This window comes from Rana temporaria, chromosome 4 (genome assembly GCF_905171775.1).
Source record: "Rana temporaria chromosome 4, aRanTem1.1, whole genome shotgun sequence".
Classification (NCBI taxonomy): domain Eukaryota; kingdom Metazoa; phylum Chordata; class Amphibia; order Anura; family Ranidae; genus Rana; species Rana temporaria.
In genome coordinates, this window is record NC_053492.1 from 43,736,315 (window position 1) to 43,763,686 (window position 27,372).

The 27,372-nt window shown below is 39.0% G+C and overlaps 1 protein-coding gene across 1 annotated transcript in view; it reads right to left on the reverse strand.

Moving 5' to 3' along the window:
• LOC120935607 (hornerin-like) overlaps nt 1–27,372 on the reverse strand; it is a 332,059-nt gene that overhangs the window by 66,523 nt on the left and 238,164 nt on the right. Inside the window, exons 50-63 of the mRNA XM_040347655.1 lie at nt 25,677–25,718; nt 24,452–24,493; nt 21,530–21,571; nt 16,759–16,800; nt 15,727–15,768; nt 14,051–14,092; nt 11,021–11,062; nt 9,799–9,840; nt 8,571–8,612; nt 6,892–6,933; nt 5,011–5,052; nt 3,783–3,824; nt 2,104–2,145; nt 223–264 (exon numbers count right to left, since the gene is read on the reverse strand). Of these exons, the coding sequence (XP_040203589.1) occupies nt 223–264; nt 2,104–2,145; nt 3,783–3,824; nt 5,011–5,052; nt 6,892–6,933; nt 8,571–8,612; nt 9,799–9,840; nt 11,021–11,062; nt 14,051–14,092; nt 15,727–15,768; nt 16,759–16,800; nt 21,530–21,571; nt 24,452–24,493; nt 25,677–25,718 (588 nt within the window). The remainder of the gene's footprint in view (nt 1–222; nt 265–2,103; nt 2,146–3,782; nt 3,825–5,010; nt 5,053–6,891; nt 6,934–8,570; nt 8,613–9,798; nt 9,841–11,020; nt 11,063–14,050; nt 14,093–15,726; nt 15,769–16,758; nt 16,801–21,529; nt 21,572–24,451; nt 24,494–25,676; nt 25,719–27,372) is intronic.

Consider the following 27,372-nt stretch of genomic DNA (forward strand, 5'->3'; position numbering starts at 1 on the left):
AGGTTCTATTACATAAAACTCACAATGTAAAATATACTATCACATGATTATCATGAAAGTCATCATTCCGTTAGAGGTGACCCACGGAATCCCTAATTAATGAATGCTACCCCAATGTGTTCAAATTGAAGTTGAACCACGTTGGGTGGTATTCACAGATGTGAGACTCAGCGGGTCCCCTCTAGTGGATTGATGACTTTGAAAAGTATGCAGAACACTTACTTTCTTGGTTTGTGTTGGCATCAGAACCAGAAGGTGGGGAACCTGGAACACATTAAGAAAATGTTGTTATAAGCAACATGTGTATTTATATATTTTACTTACATAAAAGTGTAAAAACTATGAAGGTTTTCATTTGTTCAGTTCAGTGCAAGAATAAGTTCCTCTGGCACTTAAGGTGAAGATGTCATAGTGCAGCCAAACCCTCTATCCCCACAAGGTTTTTCATTTAACGATACAAAAACAAACAAATACAAATAAGTCATTTTAGGCTTCCTATACAAGGGAGTTTGTGTGTGGCCAGGGACTGCTGCCAGCAAGAATCAGTAGATTTCTGCTGGCAGTTGTAAATGCTGTTGCACACATTGTTTACTTTACTTTTACTTAAACAGTTTGTATTTTTTTTAACTCCACGGGTTAATAAAAAAGTGAATTAGGATTATCTACAAATTAGTTGCAGCAGGAGCAAATTGATCTTTGATGCAGAGCCAGCGCCTGTCACTGATGCCCCCCATTCCCCCTCCCCGCAGTGCAGTAGGCAAGTTTGGTCCCTCCTCTGCCTCCGCCTCATCCTGGTGCAGGTTATGATATAGCTAGTAGCAGTTCAACTGGACTTGTTCGGTAATGTTAAAGGCGGTTCACCACTCATTCAAGTGGCTTTCCAAGTTCTAATGATTAGGGAACTGTTCAGATGGGTTGTAAAACATCTTCAAGTATTTCAGAACTTCTGCAATCTGTTATAACTTAAAGGTAAGATCGCAATATTAGCCTTCAAGTATAATGATTGGAGCTTCGTATTCCCGCTTAAATTACCTATATCCCATTGTTCTATAGTAACACAGCACAGATACAAATTGGCGATTGATCTCCCCACCACATTAGAAGTAGCAAGTTACTTCTAAACTAGTACAAATAACTCAATGAGGGATGGGATTTTTAAGGCACCGCAAAAGATTTATTCATAGAGTAAAATACATCAAATTTATTCTGCAAATGTTAAAAAAGAACCCGAACGTTCCATTACATAAAACTCATCATGTAAAATAGAATATCACATGATTATCATCAGTCATCAATCCACTAGAGGTGAACCGCGGGATCCCTAATTGATGAATGTTACCCCAATGTGTTCAAATTGAAGTTGAACCGCGTTGGTTGATATTCACAGATTTGAGACTCAGCGGGTCCCCTCTAGTGGATTGATGACTTTGAAGATAATCATATGGTCTTTGATTTTACATTGTGTGTTTCATGTTATGAAACCTCTGAGTTCTTTTTTAAATTTTGCACAATAAAATTGATGTATTTTACTCTATAAATATATCTTTTAGTTGTGCCTTAAAAATAACTTTATTGCATTAGAATTGTGACACCTTAAAAACTAAATTGCATGGTTGATACATTTAGGTTACTTCCAAACTTAAAGTGGTTAAATGGCTGTAATTAGGTTTTTTAGGCTTAATATTATTTAGAGGGGATCGGTTCCTCCATATGCCATTGCCCTTCCTATCCTGGTTTACAGGGGGAGCATGGGTCCATATGCCCCTGGAGCCTGGGGCCAGGTTGTGATTGCAACCACTGCAAGTCCTGTAGCAACACCCCTGTCACCTGCCATACACAAGAAGGAAAAGTCTCCATTTTAAACACCTCCAACATTTCTAGGGGTGCCAGAGCCTCTGCATTCCAGAAGTAGACCCAGCCGCCCCCCTTCCCAGTCCTGATGTCAGTCAAGGACTAAGCTGATCAAATTCAAACATATTTTAAAGAGAAAAAATGTAAAAACAGTCTTGATTCCTACTTAAAGGAACAAATACATGAGCTACCAAAAACTAGCAGTCAATATTTTCTGAATCACTGGCTTTGAAAGGTATGCCAAACACTTACCTTGGTTGCCTGTGGGGTAACTAGAACTATTACCCTGGGAGTCTGGAAGACAATAAGAAAATGCTGTTATAAGCAACATGTGTATTTATATTATTTACCTACATAAAAGTGTAAAAACTATGAAGGTTTTCATTCGTCCAGGTCAGTGCAGGAGTGAGTTCCTCTGGCACTTAAGGTGAAGATGTCATAGTGCACCCCAACCCCCTATCCCCACAAGTTTTTTAATTTCACAATACAAAAACAAACAAATACAAATAAGTAGTTTTAGGCTACCCACACTAGGGAGTTTGTGTGTGGCCAGGGACTGCTGCCAGCAAGAATCAGTAGATTTCTGCTGGCAGTTGTAAATGCTGTTGCACACATTGTTTACTTTACTTTTACTTAAACAGTTTGTACTTTTTTTAACTCCACAGGTTAATAAAAAAAATAATTAGGATTACCTACAAATTAGTTGCAGCAGGAGCAAATAGATCTTCGATGCAGAGCCGGCGCCTGTCACTGATGCCCCCCATTCCCCCTCCCCGCAGTGCAGGAGGTAAGTTTGGTCCCTCCTCTGCCTCCACCCCATCCTGGTCCAGGTTATGATATAGCTAGTAGCAGTTAAACTGGACTTGTTTGGTAATGTTGAAGATGGTTCACCACTCACTCAAGTGGCTTTCCTAGTTCTAATGATTAGGGAACTGCTTGGATGGGTTGTAAAACATCTTCAAGTATTTCAGAACTTCTGCAATCTTTTATAACTTAAAAGGTAAGATTAGCCTTCAAATATAATGATTGGAGCTCCGTATTCCCGCCTACATTACCTCTATCCCATTGTTCTATAGTAACACAGCACAGATTCAAATTGGCGATTGATCTCCCCACCACATTAGAAGTAGCAAGTTACTTCTAAACTAGTACAAATAACTCATTGAGGGATCAGATTTTTAAGGCACCGCAAAAGATGTATTCATAGAGTAAAATATATCAAATTTATTAAGCGAATGTTAAAAAAGAACCTGAACGTTCCATTTTATAAAACTCACCATGTAAAATAGAATATCACATGATAATCATCAGTTATCAATCCACTAGAGGTGAGCCACGGGATCCCCAATTGATGAATGTTACCCCAATGTGTTCAAATTGAAGTTGAACCGCGTTGGTTGGTATGCACAGATTTGAGACTCAGCAGGTCCCCTCTAGAGGATTGATGACTTTGATGATAATCATATGATCTTTGATTTTACATTGTGTGTTTGATGTTATGGAACCTCCGGGTTCTTTTTTAAATTTTGCACAATAAAATTGATGTATTTTACTCTATAAATATATCTTTTGGTTGTGCCATAAAAATAACTATAATGACGGATGGGATTTTAAAGGCACCACAAAAGATTTATTCATAGAGTAAAATACATGAATTTTACTTTGCAGCATTTAAAAAAGAACCCGAAGGTTCCATTACATAAAACTCAAAATGTAAAATAGACTATCACATGATTATCGTCAAAGTCATCAATCCATTAGAGGTGACCCGCGGAATCCTTAATTAATGAACGCTACCCCAATGGGTACAAATTGAAGTTTAAAGACGTTGGGTGGTATTCACAGATTTGAGGAAAAATACATGAGCTGCGAAATACTAGCAGTCAATATTTTCTGAATCACTGACTTTGAAAAGTATGCAGAACACTTACTTTGTTGGTTTGTGTCGACATCATAACCAGAACCCTGGGAACCTGGAACACATTAAGAAAATGTTGTTATAAGCAACATGTTTATTTATATATCTTACCTACATAAAAGTGTAAAAACTATGAAGGTTTTCATTTGTTTAGTTCAGTGCAAGAATACGTTCCTCTGGCACTTAAGGTGAGGATATCATAGAGCACCCCAACCCCCTATCCCCACAAGTTTTTTAATTTCATGATACAAAAACAAACAAATACAAATAAATAGTTTTAGGCTACCTACACAAGGGAGTTTGTATTTGGCCAGGGACTGCTGCCAGCAAGAATCATTAGATTTCTGCTGGCAGCTGTAAATGTTGTTGCACACATTGTTTACTTTTACTTAAACAGTTTGTACTTTTTTTAACTCCACGGATTAATAGAAAAATGAAATAGGATTATCTACAAATTAGTTGCAGCAGGAGCAAATCGATTGATGTAGAGCCAGCGGCTGTCACTGATGCCCCGCTGCCCCTCCCAGCAGTGCAGTAGGTACGTTTGGTCCCTCCTCTGCCTCTGCCCCATCCTGGTCCAGGTGATGATATAGCTAGTAGCAGGTCAACTCAACTTTTTTGGTAATGCTGAAGATGGTTCACCACTCACTCAAGTGGCTTTCCTAGTTATAATGATTAGAGAAGAGGGAACTGCTTGGATGGGTTGCAAAACATCTTCAAGTATTTCAGAACTTCTACAATCTGTTATCACGTAAAGGCAAGATCGCAAGATTAGCCTTCAAGTATAATGATTGTAGCTCCGTATTCCCATCTGTATTACCTCTATCCCATTGTTCTATAGTACCACAGCATAGATACAAATTGGCGATTGATCTCCCCACCACATAAGAAATAACAAGTTTCTTGAAAAATAGTAGAATAAGCTTAATGACGGATGGGATTTTTAAGGCATCGCAAAAGATTTATTTATAGAGTAAAATACATCAATCGTATTTTGCAAAATTTAAAAAAGAACCCGAAGGTTCTATTACATAAAAATCACAATGTAAAATATACTATCACATGATTATCATGAAAGTCATCATTCCGTTAGAGGTGACCCGCGGAATCCCTAATTAATGAATGCTACCCCAATGTGTTCAAATTGAAGTTGAACCACGTTGGGTGGTATTCACAGATGTGAGACTCAGCGGGTCCCCTCTAGTGGATTGATGACTTTGAAAAGTATGCAGAACACTTACTTTCTTGGTTTGTGTTGGCATCAGAACCAGAAGGTGGGGAACCTGGAACACATTAAGAAAATGTTGTTATAAGCAACATGTGTATTTATATATTTTACCTACATAAAAGTGTAAAAACTATGAAGGTTTTCATTTGTTCAGTTCAGTGCAAGAATAAGTTCCTCTGGCACTTAAGGTGAAGATGTCATAGTGCAGCCAAACCCCCTATCCCCACAAGGTTTTTCATTTTACGATACAAAAACAAACAAATACAAATACGTTGTTTTAGGCTTCCTATACAAGGGAGTTTGTGTGTGGCCAGGGACTGCTGCCAGCAAGAATCAGTAGATTTCTGCTGGCAGTTGTAAATGCTGTTGCACACAATGTTTACTTTACTTTTACTTAAACAGTTTGTACTTTTTTTAACTCCACGAGTTAATAAAAAAGTGAATTAGGATTATCTACAAATTAGTTGCAGCAGGAGCAAATTGATCTTTGATGCAGAGCCAGCGCCTGTCACTGATGCCCCCCATTCCCCCTCCCCGCAGTGCAGTAGGCAAGTTTGGTCCCTCCTCTGCCTCCGCCTCATCCTGGTCCAGGTTATGATATAGCTAGTAGCAGTTCAACTGGACTTGTTCGGTAATGTTAAAGACGGTTCACCACTCATTCAAGTGGCTTTCCAAGTTCTAATGATTAGGGAACTGTTTAGATGGGTTGTAAAACATCTTCAAGTATTTCAGAACTTCTGCAATCTGTTATAACTTAAAGGTAAGATCGCAAGATTAGCCTTCAAGTATAATGATTGGAGCTCAGTATTCCCGCTTAAATTACCTATATGCCATTGTTCTATAGTAACACAGCACAGATACAAATTGGCGATTGATCTCCCCACCACATTAGAAGTAGCAAGTTACTTCTAAACTAGTACAAATAACTCAATGAGGGATCGGATTTTTAAGGCACCGCAAAAGATTTATTCATAGAGTAAAATACATCAAATTTATTCTGCAAATGTTAAAAAAGAACCCGAACGTTCCATTACATAAAACTCATCATGTAAAATAGAATATCACATGATTATCATCAGTCATCAATCCACTAGAGGTGAACCGCGGGATCCCTAATTGATGAATGTTACCCCAATGTGTTCAAATTGAAGTTGAACCTTGTTGGTTGATATTCACAGATTTGAGACTCAGCGGGTCCCTTCTAGTGGATTGATGACTTTGAAAATAATCATATGGTCTTTGATTTTACATTGTGTGTTTCATGTTATGAAACCTCTGGGTTCTTTTTTAAATCTTGCACAATAAAATTGATGTATTTTACTCTATAAATATATCTTTTAGTTGTGCCTTAAAAATAACTTTATTGCATTAGAATTGTGACACCTTAAAAACTAAATTGCATGGCTGATACATTTAGGTTACTTCCAAACTTAAAGTGGTGAAATGGCTGTAATAAGGTTTTTTAGGCTTATTATTATTTAGAGGGGATCGGTTCCTCCATATGCCATTGCCCTTCCTATCCTGGTTTACAGGGGGAGCATGGGTCCATATGCCCCTGGAGCCTGGGGCCAGGTTGTGATTGCAACCACTGCAACTCCTGTAGCAACACCCCTGTCACCTGCCATACACAAGAAGGAAAAGTCTCCATTTTAAACACCTCCAACATTTCTAGGGGTGCCAGAGCCTCTGCATTCCAGAAGTAGACCCAGCCGCCCCCCTTCCCAGTCCTGATGTCAGTCAAGGACTAAGCTCATCAAATTCAAACATATTTTAAAAAGAAAAAATGTAAAAACAGTATTGATTCCTACTTAAAGGAAAAAATACATGAGCTACCAAAAACTAGCAGTCAATATTTTCTGAATCACTGGCTTTGAAAGGTATGCCAAACACTTACCTTGGTTGCCTGTGGGGTAACTAGAACTATTACCCTGGGAGTCTGGAAGACAATAAGAAAATGCTGTTATAAGCAACATGTGTATTTATATTATTTACCTACCAAAAAGTGTAAAAACTATGAAGGTTTTCATTCGTCCAGGTCAGTGCAGGAGTGAGTTCCTCTGGCACTTAAGGTGAAGATGTCATAGTGCACCCCAACCCCCTATCCCCACAAGTTTTTTTATTTCACAATACAAAAACAAACAAATACAAATAAGTAGTTTTAGGCTACCCACACAAGGGAGTTTGTGTGTGGCCAGGGACTGCTGCCAGCAAGAATCAGTAGATTTCTGCTGGCAGTTGTAAATGCTGTTGCACACATTGTTTACTTTACTTTTACTTAAACAGTTTGTACTTTTTTTAACTCCACAGGTTAATAAAAAAAATAATTAGGATTACCTACAAATTAGTTGCAGCAGGAGCAAATAGATCTTCGATGCAGAGCCGGCGCCTGTCAATGATGCCCCCCATTCCCCCTCCCCGCAGTGCAGGAGGTAAGTTTGGTCCCTCCTCTGCCTCCACCCCATCCTGGTCCAGGTTATGATATAGCTAGTAGCAGTTAAACTGGACTTGTTTGGTAATGTTGAAGCTGGTTCACCACTCACTCAAGTAGCTTTCCTAGTTCTAATGATTAGGGAACTGCTTGGATGGGTTGTAAAACATCTTCAAGTAATTTCAGAACTTCTGCAATCTGTTATAACTTAAAGGTAAGATTAGCCTTCAAATATAATGATTGGAGCTCCGTATTCCCGCCTATATTACCTCTATCCCATTGTTCTATAGTAACACAGCACAGATACAAATTGGCGATTGATCTCCCCACCACATTAGAAGTAGCAAGTTACTTCTAAACTAGTACAAATAACTCATTGAGGGATCAGATTTTTAAGGCACCGCAAAAGATGTATTCATAGATTAAAATATATCAAATTTATTAAGCGAATGTTAAAAAAGAACCTGAACGTTCCATTTTATAAAACTCACCATGTAAAATAGAATATCACATGATAATCATCAGTTTTCAATCCACTAGAGGTGAGCCACGGGATCCCCAATTGATGAATGTTACCCCAATGTGTTCAAATTGAAGTTGAACCGCGTTGGTTGGTATGCACAGATTTGAGACTCAGCAGGTCCCCTCTAGAGGATTGATGACTTTGATGATAATCATATGATCTTTGATTTTACATTGTGTGTTTGATGTTATGGAACCTCCAGGTTCTTTTTTAAATTTTGCACAATAAAATTTATGTATTTTACTCTATAAATATATCTTTTGGTTGTGCCATAAAAATAACTATAATGACGGATGGGATTTTAAAGGCACCACAAAAGATTTATTCATAGAGTAAAATACATGAATTTTACTTTGCAGCATTTAAAAAAGAACCCGAAGGTTCCATTACATAAAACTCAAAATGTAAAATAGACTATCACATGATTATCGTCAAAGTCATCAATCCATTAGAGGTGACCCGCGGAATCCTTAATTAATGAACGCTACCCCAATGGGTACAAATTGAAGTTTAAAGACGTTGGGTGGTATTCACAGATTTGAGGAAAAATACATGAGCTGCGAAATACTAGCAGTCAATATTTTCTGAATCACTGACTTTGAAAAGTATGCAGAACACTTACTTTGTTGGTTTGTGTCGACATCATAACCAGAACCCTGGGAACCTGGAACACATTAAGAAAATGTTGTTATAAGCAACATGTTTATTTATATATCTTACCTACATAAAAGTGTAAAAACTATGAAGGTTTTCATTTGTTTAGTTCAGTGCAAGAATACGTTCCTCTGGCACTTAAGGTGAGGATATCATAGAGCACCCCAACCCCCTATCCCCACAAGTTTTTTAATTTCATGATACAAAAACAAACAAATACAAATAAATAGTTTTAGGCTACTTACACAAGGGAGTTTGTATTTGGCCAGGGACTGCTGCCAGCAAGAATCATTAGATTTCTGCTGGCAGCTGTAAATGTTGTTGCACACATTGTTTACTTTTACTTAAACAGTTTGTACTTTTTTTAACTCCACGGATTAATAGAAAAATGAAATAGGATTATCTACAAATTAGTTGCAGCAGGAGCAAATCGATTGATGTAGAGCCAGCGGCTGTCACTGATGCCCCGCTGCCCCTCCCAGCAGTGCAGTAGGTACGTTTGGTCCCTCCTCTGCCTCTGCCCCATCCTGGTCCAGGTGATGATATAGCTAGTAGCAGGTCAACTCAACTTTTTTGGTAATGCTGAAGATGGTTCACCACTCACTCAAATGGCTTTCCTAGTTCTAATGATTAGAGAAGAGGGAACTGCTTGGATGGGTTGCAAAACATCTTCAAGTATTTCAGAACTTCTACAATCTGTTATCACGTAAAGGCAAGATCGCAAGATTAGCCTTCAAGTATAATGATTGTAGCTCCGTATTCCCATCTGTATTACCTCTATCCCATTGTTCTATAGTACCACAGCATAGATACAAATTGGCGATTGATCTCCCCACCACATAAGAAATAGCAAGTTTCTTGAAAAATAGTAGAATAAGCTTAATGACGGATGGGATTTTTAAGGCATCGCAAAAGATTTATTCATAGAGTAAAATACATCAATTGTATTTTGCAAAATTAAAAAAAGAACCCGAAGGTTCTATTACATAAAAATCACAATGTAAAATATACTATCACATGATTATCATGAAAGTCATCATTCCGTTAGAGGTGACCCGCGGAAACCCTAATTAATGAATGCTACCCCAATGTGTTCAAAATGAAGTTGAACCACGTTGGGTGGTATTCACAGATGTGAGACTCAGCGGGTCCCCTCTAGTGGATTGATGACTTTGAAAAGTATGCAGAACACTTACTTTCTTGGTTTGTGTTGGCATCAGAACCAGAAGGTGGGGAACCTGGAACACATTAAGAAAATGTTGTTATAAGCAACATGTGTATTTATATATTTTACCTACATAAAAGTGTAAAAACTATGAAGGTTTTCATTTGTTCAGTTCAGTGCAAGAATAAGTTCCTCTGGCACTTAAGGTGAGGATATCATAGAGCACCCCAACCCCCTATCCCCACACGTTTTTTTTTATTTCATGATACAAAAACATACAAATACAAATAAATAGTTTTAGGCTACCTACACAAGGGAGTTTGTGTTTGGCCAGGGACTGCTGCCAGCAAGAATCATTAGATTTCTGCTGGCAGTTGTAAATGCTGTTGCACACATTGTTTACTTTTACAGTTTGTACTTTTTTTAACTCCATGGATTAATAAAAAAATGAATTAGGATTATCTACAAATTAGTTGCAGCAGGAGCAAATCGATTTTTGATGTAGAGCCAGCGGCTGTCACTGATGACCCCCTCCCCACAGTGCAGTAGGTAAGTTTGGTCCCTCCTCTGCCTCCGCCCCATCCAAGTCCAGGTGATGATATAGCTAGTAGCAGTTCAACTGAACTTTTTTGGTAATGCTGAAGATGGTTCACCACTCACTCAAGTGGCTTTCCAAGTTCTAATGAATAGAGAAGAGGGAACTGCTTGGATGGGTTGCAAAACATCTTCAAGTATTTCAGAACTTCTACAATCTGTTATCACGTAAAGGCAAGATCGCAAGATTAGCCTTCAAGTATAATGATTGTAGCTCCGTATTCCCATCTGTATTACCTCTATCCCATTGTTCTATAGTACCACAGCATAGATACAAATTGGCGATTGATCTCCCCACCACATAAGAAATAGCAAGTTTCTTCCAGAACTAGTAGAATAAGCTGAATGACGGATGGGATTTTTAAGGCACCGCAAAAGATTTATTCATAGAGTAAAATACATCAATTTTATTTTGCAAAATTTAAAAAAGAACCTGAAGGTTCTATTACATAAAACTCACAATGTAAAAAAAACTATCACATGATTATCATCAAAGTCATCATTCCGTTAGAGGTGACCCGCGGACTCCCTAATTAATGAATGTTACCCCAAAATGTTTAAATTGAAGTTGAACCACGTTGGGTGGTATTCACAGATTTGAGACTCAGCGAGTCCCCTCTAGTGGATTGATGACTTTGAAAAGTATGCAGAACACTTACTTTCTTGGTTTGTGTTGGCATCAGAACCAGAAGGTGGGGAACCTGGAACACATTAAGAAAATGTTGTTATAAGCAACATGTGTATTTATATATTTTACCTACATAAAAGTGTAAAAACTATGAAGGTTTACATTTGTTCAGTTAAGTGCAAGAATAAGTTCCTCTGGCACTAAAGGTGAGGATATCGGGGGGCGTGGCCAGGCAGCTGATGTAACCGGACGCACTTTCAGCTCTCTCCGTCGAATCTCCTGACATCCATCCTTTACGTCGCCCGTCCTGCCTGGTCTTGGTGCCCGATCGCTGCGGAGCAGTGCCCTGATCACTCCGGTGCCTTCCGTTCCTAGATCCGAGGAAGATGTCGGCGGCTAGGAAGCAAAATGCGGCCGGGGCTGCAGACAGCATGGCAATCCAAGATGGCGCGCTGGCCCCCCGCACAGCCAGGAAGAAACACAGGGATGGCGCGGAGAGGCTCTTCTCCAGAGTACTGGCTGCAGATCCCGGCGCTCACCCAGAGAGACAGAACGAGATGCCTGGCGGAACATCCGATGCGGACGATACTGTCCCTCTGGATGATGGCGGAGGCCCGGAATTCCTGTGGAGCGACGTGAGTACACCTAACAGCAACCCCACTAGGCCGCAGTCTCTCCCCAGCCCTGCTTCTGATAGTGAGCCCTCACTCGGGGACATTTTTGCGGCTATTACCACATGCAACACCTCCCTAACTGCCCTGACTGCTGACATTAAGGGGGTTAAGGCTGAGATATCATTTCTGAGGCAAGATGCACAAAAATCGAGGGAAAGAACCTCTGCTGCAGAAGGAAGGATAAGCTCCATAGAGGATGACATGGCTCCCATGCAAAGGGATCTCACATACAACAACCATCTCCTTACTCAACACTCATCCCGTTTAGAGGAATTAGAGAATAGGATGAGAAGGAATAACGTGAGGCTGGTTGGTCTGCCTGAAAGAGCTGAAGGAAAGAACCCTGTAGAGTTTATTGAAAACTGGCTGGTGACTGCTTTTGGCAAAGAGGCTTTCACTCCATTATTTTCAGTTGAAAGAGCACATAGAGTGCCTTCCCGGCCTCTGCCACCGGGGGCCCCTCCAAGACCCTTTCTGTTCAAACTGCTCCACTATAAAGATAGGGATGCTATACTGCGCAATGCCAGGCTCAAAACTGAAGCCATGAAGATTGATAATGCAAAAATCTCCTGTTTCCCTGACTTCTCTGCTGAGCTACAAAAGCAACGTGCAAAGTTTATAGACATTAAACGTCGTCTCAGAGCTCTGGATATAAAGTATGCTATGCTATATCCCTCCAAGCTGAGAGTGGAAGCTCTAGGCTCCGTTCATTTTTTTGACCTTCCGTCTTCGGCCGCACAATGGCTGGACAGAGAGGAACATTCACTTCGTGATGGCCGCAGCCAACGCCGCGCTCAACAGGACGGGTAATACACTGATTTAATTATCGCTGATAGCTACCTGTTTGCTCCTATTCCAAGGCGGAGAAGCTGCTGATGCTTAGTCCACACTCTACCACTTGGGCTATTTGTTTTAGCTGTTGAGAAGTTCGAACGCTTTGGTGCACTTCCACTGTTGCCCCCATATGGATCTGGCTTAGGCCCCACCTTGCCTACGGGCACATAAGTTTGGCCATGTTGGCCTGTGGTTCTATGACTTTATTTTTCCTTCTACTATCTCTCCATCTACTGGACAACCTTGCTGTGGGAATATCTCCACCTGTCATGTTTTGATCACACCCTGAATCCGCCCCCTCTACTGTGACTGCCTCAATTGTTTATTATACGATGTTCTTTGCCTCATTCCTGCTACCAATGTCGCACTGCCCCACCCTGATACGTATCTTTTGCATTGGCCGAAGGTCATGTGGCCATGTTTTCCTTACCAGAATGACTTACCACCTTGCCACTCAGTACTATAGTATTGTTATTAATATGCATATTTTACCTGTTCCTAAACTACAATGGCTGCACTGACTAGATTTCTGTCCTGGAATGTGAGGGGATTAAACAACTCTGTTAAGCGCCTGGCCGTGCTTCGCACGGTCAGGCGAATAGCTGCTGATATTATTTGTCTGCAGGAGACTCACCTCCCCCCGACCTCCACGCCCCAATTTGCGGTAAGGCAATTCAGCCACCAATTTCATGCCACCTTCTCAGTGTAAAATAGACTATCACATGATTATCATCAAAGTCATCATTCCGTTAGAGGTGACCTGTGGAATTCCTAATTAATGAATGCTACCCCGATGTGTTCAAATTGAAGTTGAACCGCGTTGGTTGGTATTCACAGATTTGAGACTCAGTGGGTCCCCTCTAGTGGATTGATGACTTTGAAGATAATCATATGGTCTTTGATTTTACATTGTGTGTTTCATGTTATGAAACCTCTGGGTTCTTTTTAAAATTTTGCACAATAAAATTGATGTATTTTACTCTATAAATATATATTTTGGTTGTGCCTTAAAAATAACTTTATTGCATTAGAATTGTGACACCTTAAAACTAAATTATATGGCTGATACATTTAGGTTACTTCCAAACTTAAAGTGGTGAAATGGCTGTAATAAGGTTTTTTAGGCTTATTATTATTTAGAGGGGATCGGTTCCTCCATATGCCATTGCCCTTCCTATCCTGGTTTACAGGGGGAGCATGGGTCCATATGCCCCTGGAGCCTGGGGCCAGGTTGTGATTGCAACCACTGCAACTCCTGTAGCAACACCTCTGTCACCTGCCATACACAAGAAGGAAAAGTCTCCATTTTAAACACCTCCAACATTTCTAGGGGTGCCAGAGCCTCTGCATTCCAGAAGTAGACCCAGCCGCCCCCCTTCCCAGTCCTGATGTCAGTCAAGGACTAAGCTGATCAAATTCAAACATATTTTAAAAAGAAAACATTTAAAAACAGTATTGATTCCTACTTAAAGGAAAAAATACATGAGCTACCAAAAACTAGCAGTCAATATTTTCTGAATCCCCTTTCTTTGAAAGGTATGCCAAACACTTACCTTGGTTGCCTGTGGGGTAACTAGAACTATTACCCTGGGAGTCTGGAAGACAATAAGAAAATGCTGTTATAAGCACCATGTGTATTTATATTATTTACCTACCTAAAATTGTAAAAACTATGAAGGTTTTCATTCGTCCAGGTCAGTGCAGGAGTGAGTTCCTCTGGCACTTAAGGTGAAGATGTCATAGTGCACCCCAACCCCCTATCCCCACAAGTTTTTGAATTTCACGATACAAAAACAAACAAATACAAATAAGTAGTTTTAGGCTACCCACACAAGGGAGTTTGTGTGTGGCCAGGGACTGCTGCCAGCAAGAATCAGTAGATTTCTGCTGGCAGTTGTAAATGCTGTTGCACACATTGTTTACTTTACTTTTACTTAAACAGTTTGTATTTTTTTTAACTCCACAGGTTAATAAAAAAAATAATTAGGATTACCTACAAATTAGTTGCAGCAGGAGCAAATAGATCTTCGATGCAGAGTCAGCGACTGTCACTGATGCCCCCCATTCCCCCTCCCCGCAGTGCAGGAGGTAAGTTTGGTCCCTCCTCTGCCTCCACCCCATCCTGGTCCAGGTTATGATATAGCTAGTAGCAGTTAAACTGGACTTGTTTGGTAATGTTGAAGATGGTTCACCACTCACTCAAGTGGCTTTCCTAGTTCTAATGATTAGGGATGCTTGGATGGGTTGTAAAACATCTTCAAGTATTTCAGAACTTCTGCAATCTGTTATAACTTAAAGGTAAGATTAGCCTTCAAATATAATGATTGGAGCTCCGTATTCCCCCCTATATTACCTCTATCCCATTGTTCTATAGTAACACAGCACAGATACAAATTGGTGATTGATCTCCCCACCACATTAGAAGTAGCAAGTTACTTCTAAACTAGTACAAATAACTCATTGAGGGATCAGATTTTTAAGGCACCGCAAAAGATGTATTCATAGAGTAAAATATATCAAATTTATTAAGCAAATGTTAAAAAAGAACCTGAACGTTCCATTTTATAAAACTCACCATGTAAAATAGAATATCACATGATAATCATCAGTTATCAATCAACTAGAGGTGAGCCGCGGGATCCCTAATTGATGAATGTTACCCCAATGTGTTCAAATTGAAGTTGAACCGCGTTGGTTGGTATTCACAGATTTGAGACTCAGCAGGTCCCCTCTAGAGGATTGATGACTTTGATGATAATCATATGATCTTTGATTTTACATTGTGTGTTTCATGTTACGGAGCCTCCGGGTTCTTTTTTAAATTTTGCACAATAAAATTGATGTATTTTACTCTATAAATATATCTTTTGGTTGTGCCTTAAAAATAACTATAATGACGGATGGGATTTTAAAGGCACCACAAAACATTTATTCATAGAGTAAAATCCATGAATTTTACTTTGCAGCATTTCAAAAAGAACCCCAAGGTTCCATTACATAAAACTCACAATGTAAAATAGACTATCACATGATTATCATCAAAGTCATCAATCCGTTAGAGGTGACCCGCGGAATCCTTAATTAATGAACGCTACCCCAATGGGTACAAATTGAAGTTTAAAGATGTTGGGTGGTATTTACAGATTTGAGGAAAAATACATGAGCTGCAAAATACTAGCAGTCAATATTTTCTGAATCACTGACTTTGAAAAGTATGCAGAACACTTACTTTGTTGGTTTGTGTCGACATCAGAACCAGAAGGTGGGGAACCTGGAACACATTAAGAAAATGTTGTTATAAGCAACATGTGTATTTATATATTTTACCTACATAAAAGTGTAAAAACTATGAAGGTTTTCATTTGTTTAGTTCAGTGCAAGAATACGTTCCTCTGGCACTTAAGGTGAGGATATCATAGAGCACCCCAACCCCCTATCCCCACAAGTTTTTTTAATTTCATGATACAAAAACAAACAAATACAAATAAATAGTTTTAGGCTACCTACACAAGGGAGTTTGTATTTGGCCAGGGACTGCTGCCAACAAGAATCATTAGATTTCTGCTGGCAGCTGTAAATGTTGTTGCACACATTGTTTAGTTTTACTTAAACAGTTTGTACTTCACGGATTAATAAAAAAACGAATTAGGATTATCTACAAATTAGTTGCAGCAGGAGCAAATAGATTTTCGATGCAGAGCCAGCGACTGTCACTGATGCCCCCCTCCCCACAGGTAAGTTTGGTCCCTCCTCTGCCTCTGCCCCATCCTGGTCCAGGTGATGATATAGCTAGTAGCAGTTCAACTGAACTTTTTTGGTAATGCTGAAGATGGTTCACAACTCACTCAAGTTTCTTTACTAGTTCTAATGATTAGAGAAGAGGGAACTGCTTGGATGGGTTGCAAAACATCTTCAAGTATTTCAGAACTTCTGCAATCTGTTATAACGTAAAGGCAAGATCGCAAGATTAGCCTTCAAGTATAATGATTGTAGCTCATTATACTTGAAGTTTCCATTTTAAACACCTCCAACATTTCTAGGGGTGCCAGAGCCTCTGCATTCCAGAGAGACCCAGCCGCTCCCCCTTCCCAGTCCTGTTGTCAGTCAAGGACTAAGCTGATCAAATTCAAACATATTTTAAAAAGAAAAAATTTAAAAACAGTATTGATTCCTACTTAAAGGAAAAAATACATGAGCTACCAAAAACTAGCAGTCAATATTTTCTGAATCACTGGCTTTGAAAGGTATGCCAAACACTTACCTTGGTTGCCTGTGGGGTAACTAGAACTATTACCCTGGGAGTCTGGAAGACATTAAGAAAATGCTGTTATAAGCAACATGTATATTTATATTATTTACCTACATAAAAGTGTAAAAACTATGAAGGTTTTCATTTGTTCAGGTCAGTGCAGGAATGAGTTCCTCTGGCACTTAAGGTGAAGATGTCATAGTGCAGCCAAACCCCCTATCCCCACAAGGTTTTTCATTTTACGATACAAAAACAAACAAATACAAATAAGTCGTTTTAGGCTTCCTATACAAGGGAGTTTGTGTGTGGCCAGGGACTGCTGCCAGCAAGAATCAGTAGATTTCTGCTGGCAGTTGTAAATGCTGTTGCACACATTGTTTACTTTACTTTTACTTAAACAGTTTGTACTTTTTTTAACTCCACGGTTAATAAAACAGTGAATTAGGATTATCTACAAATTAGTTGCAGCAGGAGCAAATTGATCTTTGATGCAGAGCCAGCGCCTGTCACTGATGCCCCCCATTCCCCCTCCCCGCAGTGCAGTAGGCAAGTTTGGTCCCTCCTCTGCCTCCACCCCATCCTGGTCCAGGTTATGATATAGCTAGTAGCAGTTCAACTGGACTTGTTCAGTAATGTTGAAGACGGTTCACCACTCATTCAAGTGGCTTTCCAAGTTCTAATGATTAGGGAACTGTTTAGATGGGTTGTAAAACATCTTCAAGTATTTCAGAACTTCTGCAATCTGTTATAACTTAAAGGTAAGATCGCAAGATTAGCCTTCAAGTATAATGATTGGAGCTCCGTATTCCCGCTTAAATTACCTATATGCCATTGTTCTATAGTAACACAGCACAGATACAAATTGGCGATTGATCTCCCCACCACATTAGAAGTAGCAAGTTACTTCTAAACTAGTACAAATAACTCATTGAGGGATCAGATTTTTAAGGCACCGCAAAAGATGTATTCATAGAGTAAAATATATCAAATTTATTAAGCGAATGTTAAAAAAGAACCTGAACGTTCCATTTTATAAAACTCACCATGTAAAATAGAATATCACATGATAATCATCAGTTATCAATCCACTAGAGGTGAGCCACGGGATCCCCAATTGATGAATGTTACCCCAATGTGTTCAAATTGAAGTTGAACCGCGTTGGTTGGTATGCACAGATTTGAGACTCAGCAGGTCCCCTCTAGAGGATTGATGACTTTGATGATAATCATATGATCTTTGATTTTACATTGTGTGTTTGATGTTATGGAACCTCCGGGTTCTTTTTTACATTTTGCACAATAAAATTGATGTATTTTACTCTATAAATATATCTTTTGGTTGTGCCATAAAAATAACTATAATGACGGATGGGATTTTAAAGGCACCACAAAAGATTTATTCATAGAGTAAAATACATGAATTTTACTTTGCAGCATTTAAAAAAGAACCCGAAGGTTCCATTACATAAAACTCAAAATGTAAAATAGACTATCACATGATTATCGTCAAAGTCATCAATCCATTAGAGGTGACCCGCGGAATCCTTAATTAATGAACGCTACCCCAATGGGTACAAATTGAAGTGGTATTCACAGATTTGAGGAAAAATACATGAGCTGCGAAATACTAGCAGTCAATATTTTCTGAATCACTGACTTTGAAAAGTATGCAGAACACTTACTTTGTTGGTTTGTGTCGACATCATAACCAGAACCCTGGGAACCTGGAACACATTAAGAAAATGTTGTTATAAGCAACATGTTTATTTATATATCTTACCTACATAAAAGTGTAAAAACTATGAAGGTTTTCATTTGTTTAGTTCAGTGCAAGAATACGTTCCTCTGGCACTTAAGGTGAGGATATCATAGAGCACCCCAACCCCCTATCCCCACAAGTTTTTTAATTTCATGATACAAAAACAAACAAATACAAATAAATAGTTTTAGGCTACCTACACAAGGGAGTTTGTATTTGGCCAGGGACTGCTGCCAGCAAGAATCATTAGATTTCTGCTGGCAGCTGTAAATGTTGTTGCACACATTGTTTACTTTTACTTAAACAGTTTGTACTTTTTTTAACTCCACGGATTAATAGAAAAATGAAATAGGATTATCTACAAATTAGTTGCAGCAGGAGCAAATCGATTGATGTAGAGCCAGCGGCTGTCACTGATGCCCCGCTGCCCCTCCCAGCAGTGCAGTAGGTACGTTTGGTCCCTCCTCTGCCTCTGCCCCATCCTGGTCCAGGTGATGATATAGCTAGTAGCAGGTCAACTCAACTTTTTTGGTAATGCTGAAGATGGTTCACCACTCACTCAAGTGGCTTTCCTAGTTCTAATGATTAGAAAAGAGGGAACTGCTTGGATGGGTTGCAAAACATCTTCAAGTATTTCAGAACTTCTACAATCTGTTATCACGTAAAGGCAAGATCGCAAGATTAGCAGATTGTATTCCCATCTGTATTACCTCTATCCCATTGTTCTATAGTACCACAGCATAGATACAAATTGGCGATTGATCTCCCCACCACATAAGAAATAGCAAGTTTCTTGAAAAATAGTAGAATAAGCTTAATGACGGATGGGATTTTTAAGGCATCGCAAAAGATTTATTCATAGAGTAAAATACATCAATTGTATTTTGCAAAATTTAAAAAAGAACCCGAAGGTTCTATTACATAAAAATCACAATGTAAAATATACTATCACATGACTATCATGAAAGTCATCATTCCGTTAGAGGTGACCCGCGGAATCCCTAATTAATGAATGCTACCCCAATGTGTTCAAATTGAAGTTGAACCACGTTGGGTGGTATTCACAGATGTGAGACTCAGCGGGTCCCCTCTAGTGGATTGATGACTTTGAAAAGTATGCAGAACACTTACTTTCTTGATTTGTGTTGGCATCAGAACCAGAAGGTGGGGAACCTGGAACACATTAAGAAAATGTTGTTATAAGCAACATGTGTATTTATATATTTTACCTACATAAAAGTGTAAAAACTATGAAGGTTTTCATTTGTTCAGTTCAGTGCAAGAATAAGTTCCTCTGGCACTTAAGGTGAAGATGTCATAGTGCAGCCAAACCCCCTATCCCCACATACAAAAACAAACAAATACAAATAAGTCGTTTTAGGCTTCCTATAGAAGGGAGTTTGTGTGTGGCCAGGGACTGCTGCCAGCAAGAATCAGTAGATTTCTGCTGGCTGTTGTAAATGCTGTTGCACACATTGTTTACTTTACTTTTACTTAAACAGTTTGTACTTTTTTTAACTCCACGGGTTAATAAAAAAGTGAATTAGGATTATCTACAAATTAGTTGCAGCAGGAGCAAATTGATCTTTGATGCAGAGCCAGCGCCTGTCACTGATGCCCCCCATTCCCCCTCCCCGCAGTGCAGTAGGCAAGTTTGGTCCCTCCTCTGCCTCCGCCTCATCCTGGTCCAGGTTATGATATAGCTAGTAGCAGTTCAACTGGACTTGTTCGGTAATGTTAAAGACGGTTCACCACTCATTCAAGTGGCTTTCCAAGTTCTAATGATTAGGGAACTGTTTAGATGTGTTGTAAAACATCTTCAAGTATTTCAGAACTTCTGCAATCTGTTATAACTTAAAGGTCAGATCGCAAGATTAGCCTTCAAGTATAATGATTGGAGCTTTGTATTCCCGCTTAAATTACCTATATGCCATTGTTCTATAGTAACACAGCACAGATACAAATTGGCGATTGATCTCCCCACCACATTAGAAGTAGCAAGTTACTTCTAAACTAGTACAAATAACTTAATCAGGGATCGGATTTTTAAGGCACCGCAAAAGATTTATTCATAGAGTAAAATACATCAAATTTATTCTGCAAATGTTAAAAAAGAACCCGAACGTTCCATTACATAAAACTCATCATGTAAAATAGAATATCACATGATTATCATCAGTCATCAATCCACTAGAGGTGAACCGCGGGATCCCTAATTGATGAATGTTACCCCAATGTGTTCAAATTGAAGTTGAACCGCGTTGGTTGATATTCACAGATTTGAGACTCAGAGGGTCCCCTCTAGTGGATTGATGACTTTGAAAATAATCATATGGTCTTTGATTTTACATTGTGTGTTTCATGTTATGAAACCTCTGGGTTCTTTTTTAAATCTTGCACAATAAAATTGATGTATTTTACTCTATAAATATATCTTTTAGTTGTGCCTTAAAAATAACTTTATTGCATTAGAATTGTGACACCTTAAAAACTAAATTGCATGGCTGATACATTTAGGTTACTTCCAAACTTAAAGTGGTGAAATGGCTGTAATAAGGTTTTTTTGGCTTATTATTATTTAGAGGGGATCGGTTCCTCCATATGCCATTGCCATTCCTATCCTGGTTTACAGGGGGAGCATGGGTCCATATGCCCCTGGAGCCTGGGGCCAGGTTGTGATTGCAACCACTGCAACTCCTGTAGCAACACCCCTGTCACCTGCCATACACAAGAAGGAAAAGTCTTCATTTTAAACACCTCCAACATTTCTAGGGGTGCCAGAGCCTCTGCATTCCAGAAGTAGACCCAGCCGCCCCCCTTCCCAGTCCTGATGTCAGTCAAGGACTAAGCTGATCAAATTCAAACATATTTTAAAAAGAAAAAATGTAAAAAGAGTATTGATTCCTACTTAAAGGAACAAATACATGAGCTACCAAAAACTAGCAGTCAATATCACTTTCACTATCACAATATCACTATCAATATTCTGAATCACTGGCTTTGAAAGGTATGCCAAACACTTACCTTGGTTGCCTGTGGGGTAACTAGAACTATTACCCTGGGAGTCTGGAAGACAATAAGAAAATGCTGTTATAAGCAACATGTGTATTTATATTATTTACCTACCTAAAAGTGTAAAAACTATGAAGGTTTTCATTCGTCCAGGTCAGTGCAGGAGTGAGTTCCTCTGGCACTTAAGGTGAAGATGTCATAGTGCACCCCAACCCCCTATCCCCACAAGTTTTTTAATTTCACAATACAAAAACAAACAAATACAAATAAGTAGTTTTAGGCTACCCACACAAGGGAGTTTGTGTGTGGCCAGGGACTGCTGCCAGCAAGAATCAGTAGATTTCTGCTGGCAGTTGTAAATGCTGTTGCACACATTGTTTACTTTACTTTTACTTAAACAGTTTGTACTTTTTTTAACTCCACAGGTTAATAAAAAATATAATTAGGATTACCTACAAATTAGTTTCAGCAGGAGCAAATAGATCTTCGATGCAGAGCCGGCGCCTGTCACTGATGCCCACCATTCCCCCTCCTGTTTGGTAACAGGAGTTTGGTCCCTCCTCTGCCTCCACCCCATCCTGGTCCAGGTTATGATATAGCTAGTAGCAGTTAAACTGGACTTGTTTGGTAATGTTGAAGATGGTTCACCACTCACTCAAGTGGTTTTCCTAGTTCTAGTGATTAGGGAACTGCTTGGATGAGTTGTAAAACATCTTCAAGTATTTCAGAACTTCTGCAATCTGTTATAACTTAAAGGTAAGATTAGCCTTCAAATATAATGATTGGAGCTCCGTATTCCCGCCTATATTACCTCTATCCCATTGTTCTATAGTAACACAGCACAGATACAAATTGGCGATTGATCTCCCCACCACATTAGAAGTAGCAAGTTACTTCTAAACTAGTACAAATAACTCATTGAGGGATCAGATTTTTAAGGCACCGCAAAAGATGTATTCATAGAGTAAAATATATCAAATTTATTAAGCGAATGGTAAAAAAGAACCTGAACGTTCCATTTTATAAAACTCACCATGTAAAATAGAATATCACATGATAATCATCAGTTATCAATCCACTAGAGGTGAGCCACGGGATCCCCAATTGATGAATGTTACCCCAATGTGTTCAAATTTAAGTTGAACCGCGTTGGTTGGTATTCACAGATTTGAGACTCAGCAGGTCCCCTCTAGAGGATTGATGACTTTGATGATAATCATATGATCTTTGATTTTACATTGTGTGTTTGATGTTATGGAACCTCCGGGTTCTTTTTTAAATTTTGCACAATAAAATTGATGTATTTTACTCTATAAATATATCTTTTGGTTGTGCCATAAAAATAACTATAATGACAGATGGGATTTTAAAGGCACCACAAAAGATTTATTCATAGAGTAAAATACATGAATTTTACTTTGCAGCATTTAAAAAAAGAACCCGAAGGTTCCATTACATAAAACTCACAATGTAAAATAGACTATCACATGATTATCATCAAAGTCATCAATCCGTTAGAGGTGACCCGCGGAATCCTTAATTAATGAACGCTATCCAATGGGTACAAATTTAAGTTTGAAGACGTTGGGTGGTATTCACAGATTTGAGGAAAAATACATGAGCTGCGAAGTACTAGCAGTCAATATTTTCTGAATCACTGACTTTGAAAAGTATGCAGAACACTTACTTTGTTGGTTTGTGTCGACATCAGAACCAGAACCCTGGGAACCTGGAACACATTAAGAAAATGTTGTTATAAGCAACATGTTTATTTATATATCTTACCTACATAAAAGTGTAAAAACTATGAAGGTTTTCATTTGCTTAGTTCAGTGCAAGAATACGTTCCTCTGGCACTTAAGGTGAGGATATCATAGAGCACCCCAACCCCCTATCCCCACAAGTTTTTTAATTTCATGATACAAAAACAAACAAATACAAATAAATAGTTTTAGGCTACCTACACAAGGGAGTTTGTATTTGGCCAGGGACTGCTGCCAGCAAGAATCATTAGATTTCTGCTGGCAGCTGTAAATGTTGTTGCACACATTGTTTACTTTTACTTAAACAGTTTGTACTTTTTTTTAACTCCACGGATTAATAAAAAAATGAAATAGGATTATCTACAAATTAGTTGCAGCAGGAGCAAATCGATTTTTGATGTAGAGCCAGCGGCTGTCACTGATGCCCCCCTCCCAGCAGTGCAGTAGGTAAGTTTGGTCCCTCCTCTGCCTCCGCCCCATCCTGGCCCAGGTGATGATATAGCTAGTAGCAGTTCAACTCAACTTTTTTGGTAATGCTGAAGATGGTTCACCACTCACTCAAGTGGCTTTCCTAGTTCTAATGATTAGAGAAGAGGGAACTGCTTGGATGGGTTGCAAAACATCTTCAAGTATTTCAGAACTTCTACAATCTGTTATCACGTAAAGGCAAGATCGCAAGATTAGCCTTCAAGTATAATGATTGTAGCTCTGTATTCCCATCTGTATTACCTCTATCCCATTGTTCTATAGTACCACAGCATAGATACAAATTGGCGATTGATCTCCCACCACATAAGAAATAGCAAGTTTCTTGAAAAATAGTAGAATAAGCTTAATGACGGATGGGATTTTTAAGGCATCGCAAAAGATTTATTCATAGAGTAAAATACATCAATTGTATTTTGCAAAATTTAAAAAAGAACCCGAAGGTTCTATTACATAAAACTCACAATGTAAAATAGACTATCACATGATTATCATCAAAGTCATCAATCCGTTAGAGGTGACCCGCGGAATCCTTAATTAATGAACGCTACCCCAATGGGTACAAATTGAAGTTTGAAGACGTTGGGTGGTATTCACAGATTTGAGGAAAAATACATGAGCTGCGAAGTACTAGCAGTCAATATTTTCTGAATCACTGACTTTGAAAAGTATGCAGAACACTTACTTTGTTGGTTTGTGTCGACATCAGAACCAGAACCCTGGGAACCTGGAACACATTAAGAAAATGTTGTTATAAGCAACATGTTTATTTATATATCTTACCTACATAAAAGTGTAAAAACTATGAAGGTTTTCATTTGCTTAGTTCAGTGCAAGAATACGTTCCTCTGGCACTTAAGGTGAGGATATCATAGAGCACCCCAACCCCCTATCCCCACAAGTTTTTTAATTTCATGATACAAAAACAAACAAATACAAATAAATAGTTTTAGGCTACCTACACAAGGGAGTTTGTATTTGGCCAGGGACTGCTGCCAGCAAGAATCATTAGATTTCTGCTGGCAGCTGTAAATGTTGTTGCACACATTGTTTACTTTTACTTAAACAGTTTGTACTTTTTTTTAACTCCACGGATTAATAAAAAAATGAAATAGGATTATCTACAAATTAGTTGCAGCAGGAGCAAATCGATTTTTGATGTAGAGCCAGCGGCTGTCACTGATGCCCCCCTCCCAGCAGTGCAGTAGGTAAGTTTGGTCCCTCCTCTGCCTCCGCCCCATCCTGGCCCAGGTGATGATATAGCTAGTAGCAGTTCAACTCAACTTTTTTGGTAATGCTGAAGATGGTTCACCACTCACTCAAGTGGCTTTCCTAGTTCTAATGATTAGAGAAGAGGGAACTGCTTGGATGGGTTGCAAAACATCTTCAAGTATTTCAGAACTTCTACAATCTGTTATCACGTAAAGGCAAGATCGCAAGATTAGCCTTCAAGTATAATGATTGTAGCTCTGTATTCCCATCTGTATTACCTCTATCCCATTGTTCTATAGTACCACAGCATAGATACAAATTGGCGATTGATCTCCCACCACATAAGAAATAGCAAGTTTCTTGAAAAATAGTAGAATAAGCTTAATGACGGATGGGATTTTTAAGGCATCGCAAAAGATTTATTCATAGAGTAAAATACATCAATTGTATTTTGCAAAATTTAAAAAAGAACCCGAAGGTTCTATTACATAAAACTCACAATGTAAAATATACTATCATATGATTATCATGAAAGTCATCATTCCGTTAGAGGTGACCCGCGGAATCCCTAATTAATGAATGCTACCCCAATGTGTTCAAATTGAAGTTGAACCACGTTGGGTGGTATTCACAGATGTGATACTCAGCGGGTCCCCTCTAGTGGATTGATGACTTTGAAAAGTATGCAGAACACTTACTTTCTTGGTTTGTGTTGGCATCAGAACCAGAAGGTGGGGAACCTGGAACACATTAAGAAAATGTTGTTATTAGCAACATGTGTATTTATATATTTTACCTACATAAAAGTGTAAAAACTATGAAGGTTTTCATTTGTTCAGTTCAGTGCAAGAATAAGTCCCTCTGGCACTAAAGGTGAAGATGTCATAGTGCAGCCAAACCCCCTATCCCCACAAGGTTTTTCATTTTACGATACAAAAACAAACAAATACAAATAAGTCGTTTTAGGCTTCCTATACAAGGGAGTTTGTGTGTGGCCAGGGACTGCTGCCAGCAAGAATCAGTAGATTTCTGCTGGCAGTTGTAAATGCTGTTGCACACATTGTTTACTTTACTTTTACTTAAACAGTTTGTACTTTTTTTAACTCCACGGGTTAATAAAAAAGTGAATTAGGATTATCTACAAATTAGTTGCAGCAGGAGCAAATTGATCTTTGATGCAGAGCCAGCGCCTGTCACTGATGCCCCCCATTCCCCCTCCCCGCAGTGCAGTAGGCAAGTTTGGTCCCTCCTCTGCCTCCGCCTCATCCTGGTCCAGGTTATGATATAGCTAGTAGCAGTTCAACTGGACTTGTTCGGTAATGTTAAAGACGGTTCACCACTCATTAAAGTGGCTTTCCAAGTTCTAATGATCAGGGAACTGTTTAGATGGGTTGTAAAACATCTTCAAGTATTTCAGAACTTCTGCAATCTGTTATAACTTAAAGGTAAGATCGCAAGATTAGCCTTCAAGTATAATGATTGGAGCTCCGTTTTCCCGCTTAAATTACCTATATCCCATTGTTCTATAGTAACACAGCACAGATACAAATTGGCGATTGATCTCCCCACCACATTAGAAGTAGCAAGTTACTTCTAAACTAGTACAAATAAATGAGGGATCGGATTTTTAAGGCACAGCAAAAGATTTATTCATAGAGTAAAATACATCAAATTTATTCTGCAAATGTTAAAAAAGAACCCGAACGTTCCATTACATAAAACTCATCATGTAAAATAGAATATCACATGATTATCATCAGTCATCAATCCACAAGAGGTGAGCCGCGGGATCCCTAATTGATGAATGTTACCCCAATGTGTTCAAATTGAAGTTGAACCGCGTTGGTTGATATTCACAGATTTGAGACTCAGCGGGTCCCCTCTAGTGGATTGATGACTTTGAAGATAATCATATGGTCTTTGATTTTACATTGTGTGTTTCATGTTATGAAACCTCTGGGTTCTTTTTTAAATTTTGCACAATAAAATTGATGTATTTTACTCTATAAATATATCTTTTAGTTGTGCCTTAAAAATAACTTTATTGCATTAGAATTGTGACACCTTAAAAACTAAATTGCATGGCTGATACATTTAGGTTACTTCCAAACTTAAAGTGGTGAAATGGCTGTAATAAGGTTTTTTAGGCTTATTATTATTTAGAGGGGATCGGTTCCTCCATATGCCATTGCCCTTCCTATCCTGGTTTACAGGGGGAGCATGGGTCCATATGCCCCTGGAGCCTGGGGCCAGGTTGTGATTGCAACCACTGCAACTCCTGTAGCAACACCCCTGTCACCTGCCATACACAAGAAGGAAAAGTCTCCATTTTAAACACCTCCAACATTTCTAGGGGTGCCAGAGCCTCTGCATTCCAGAAGTAGACCCAGCCGC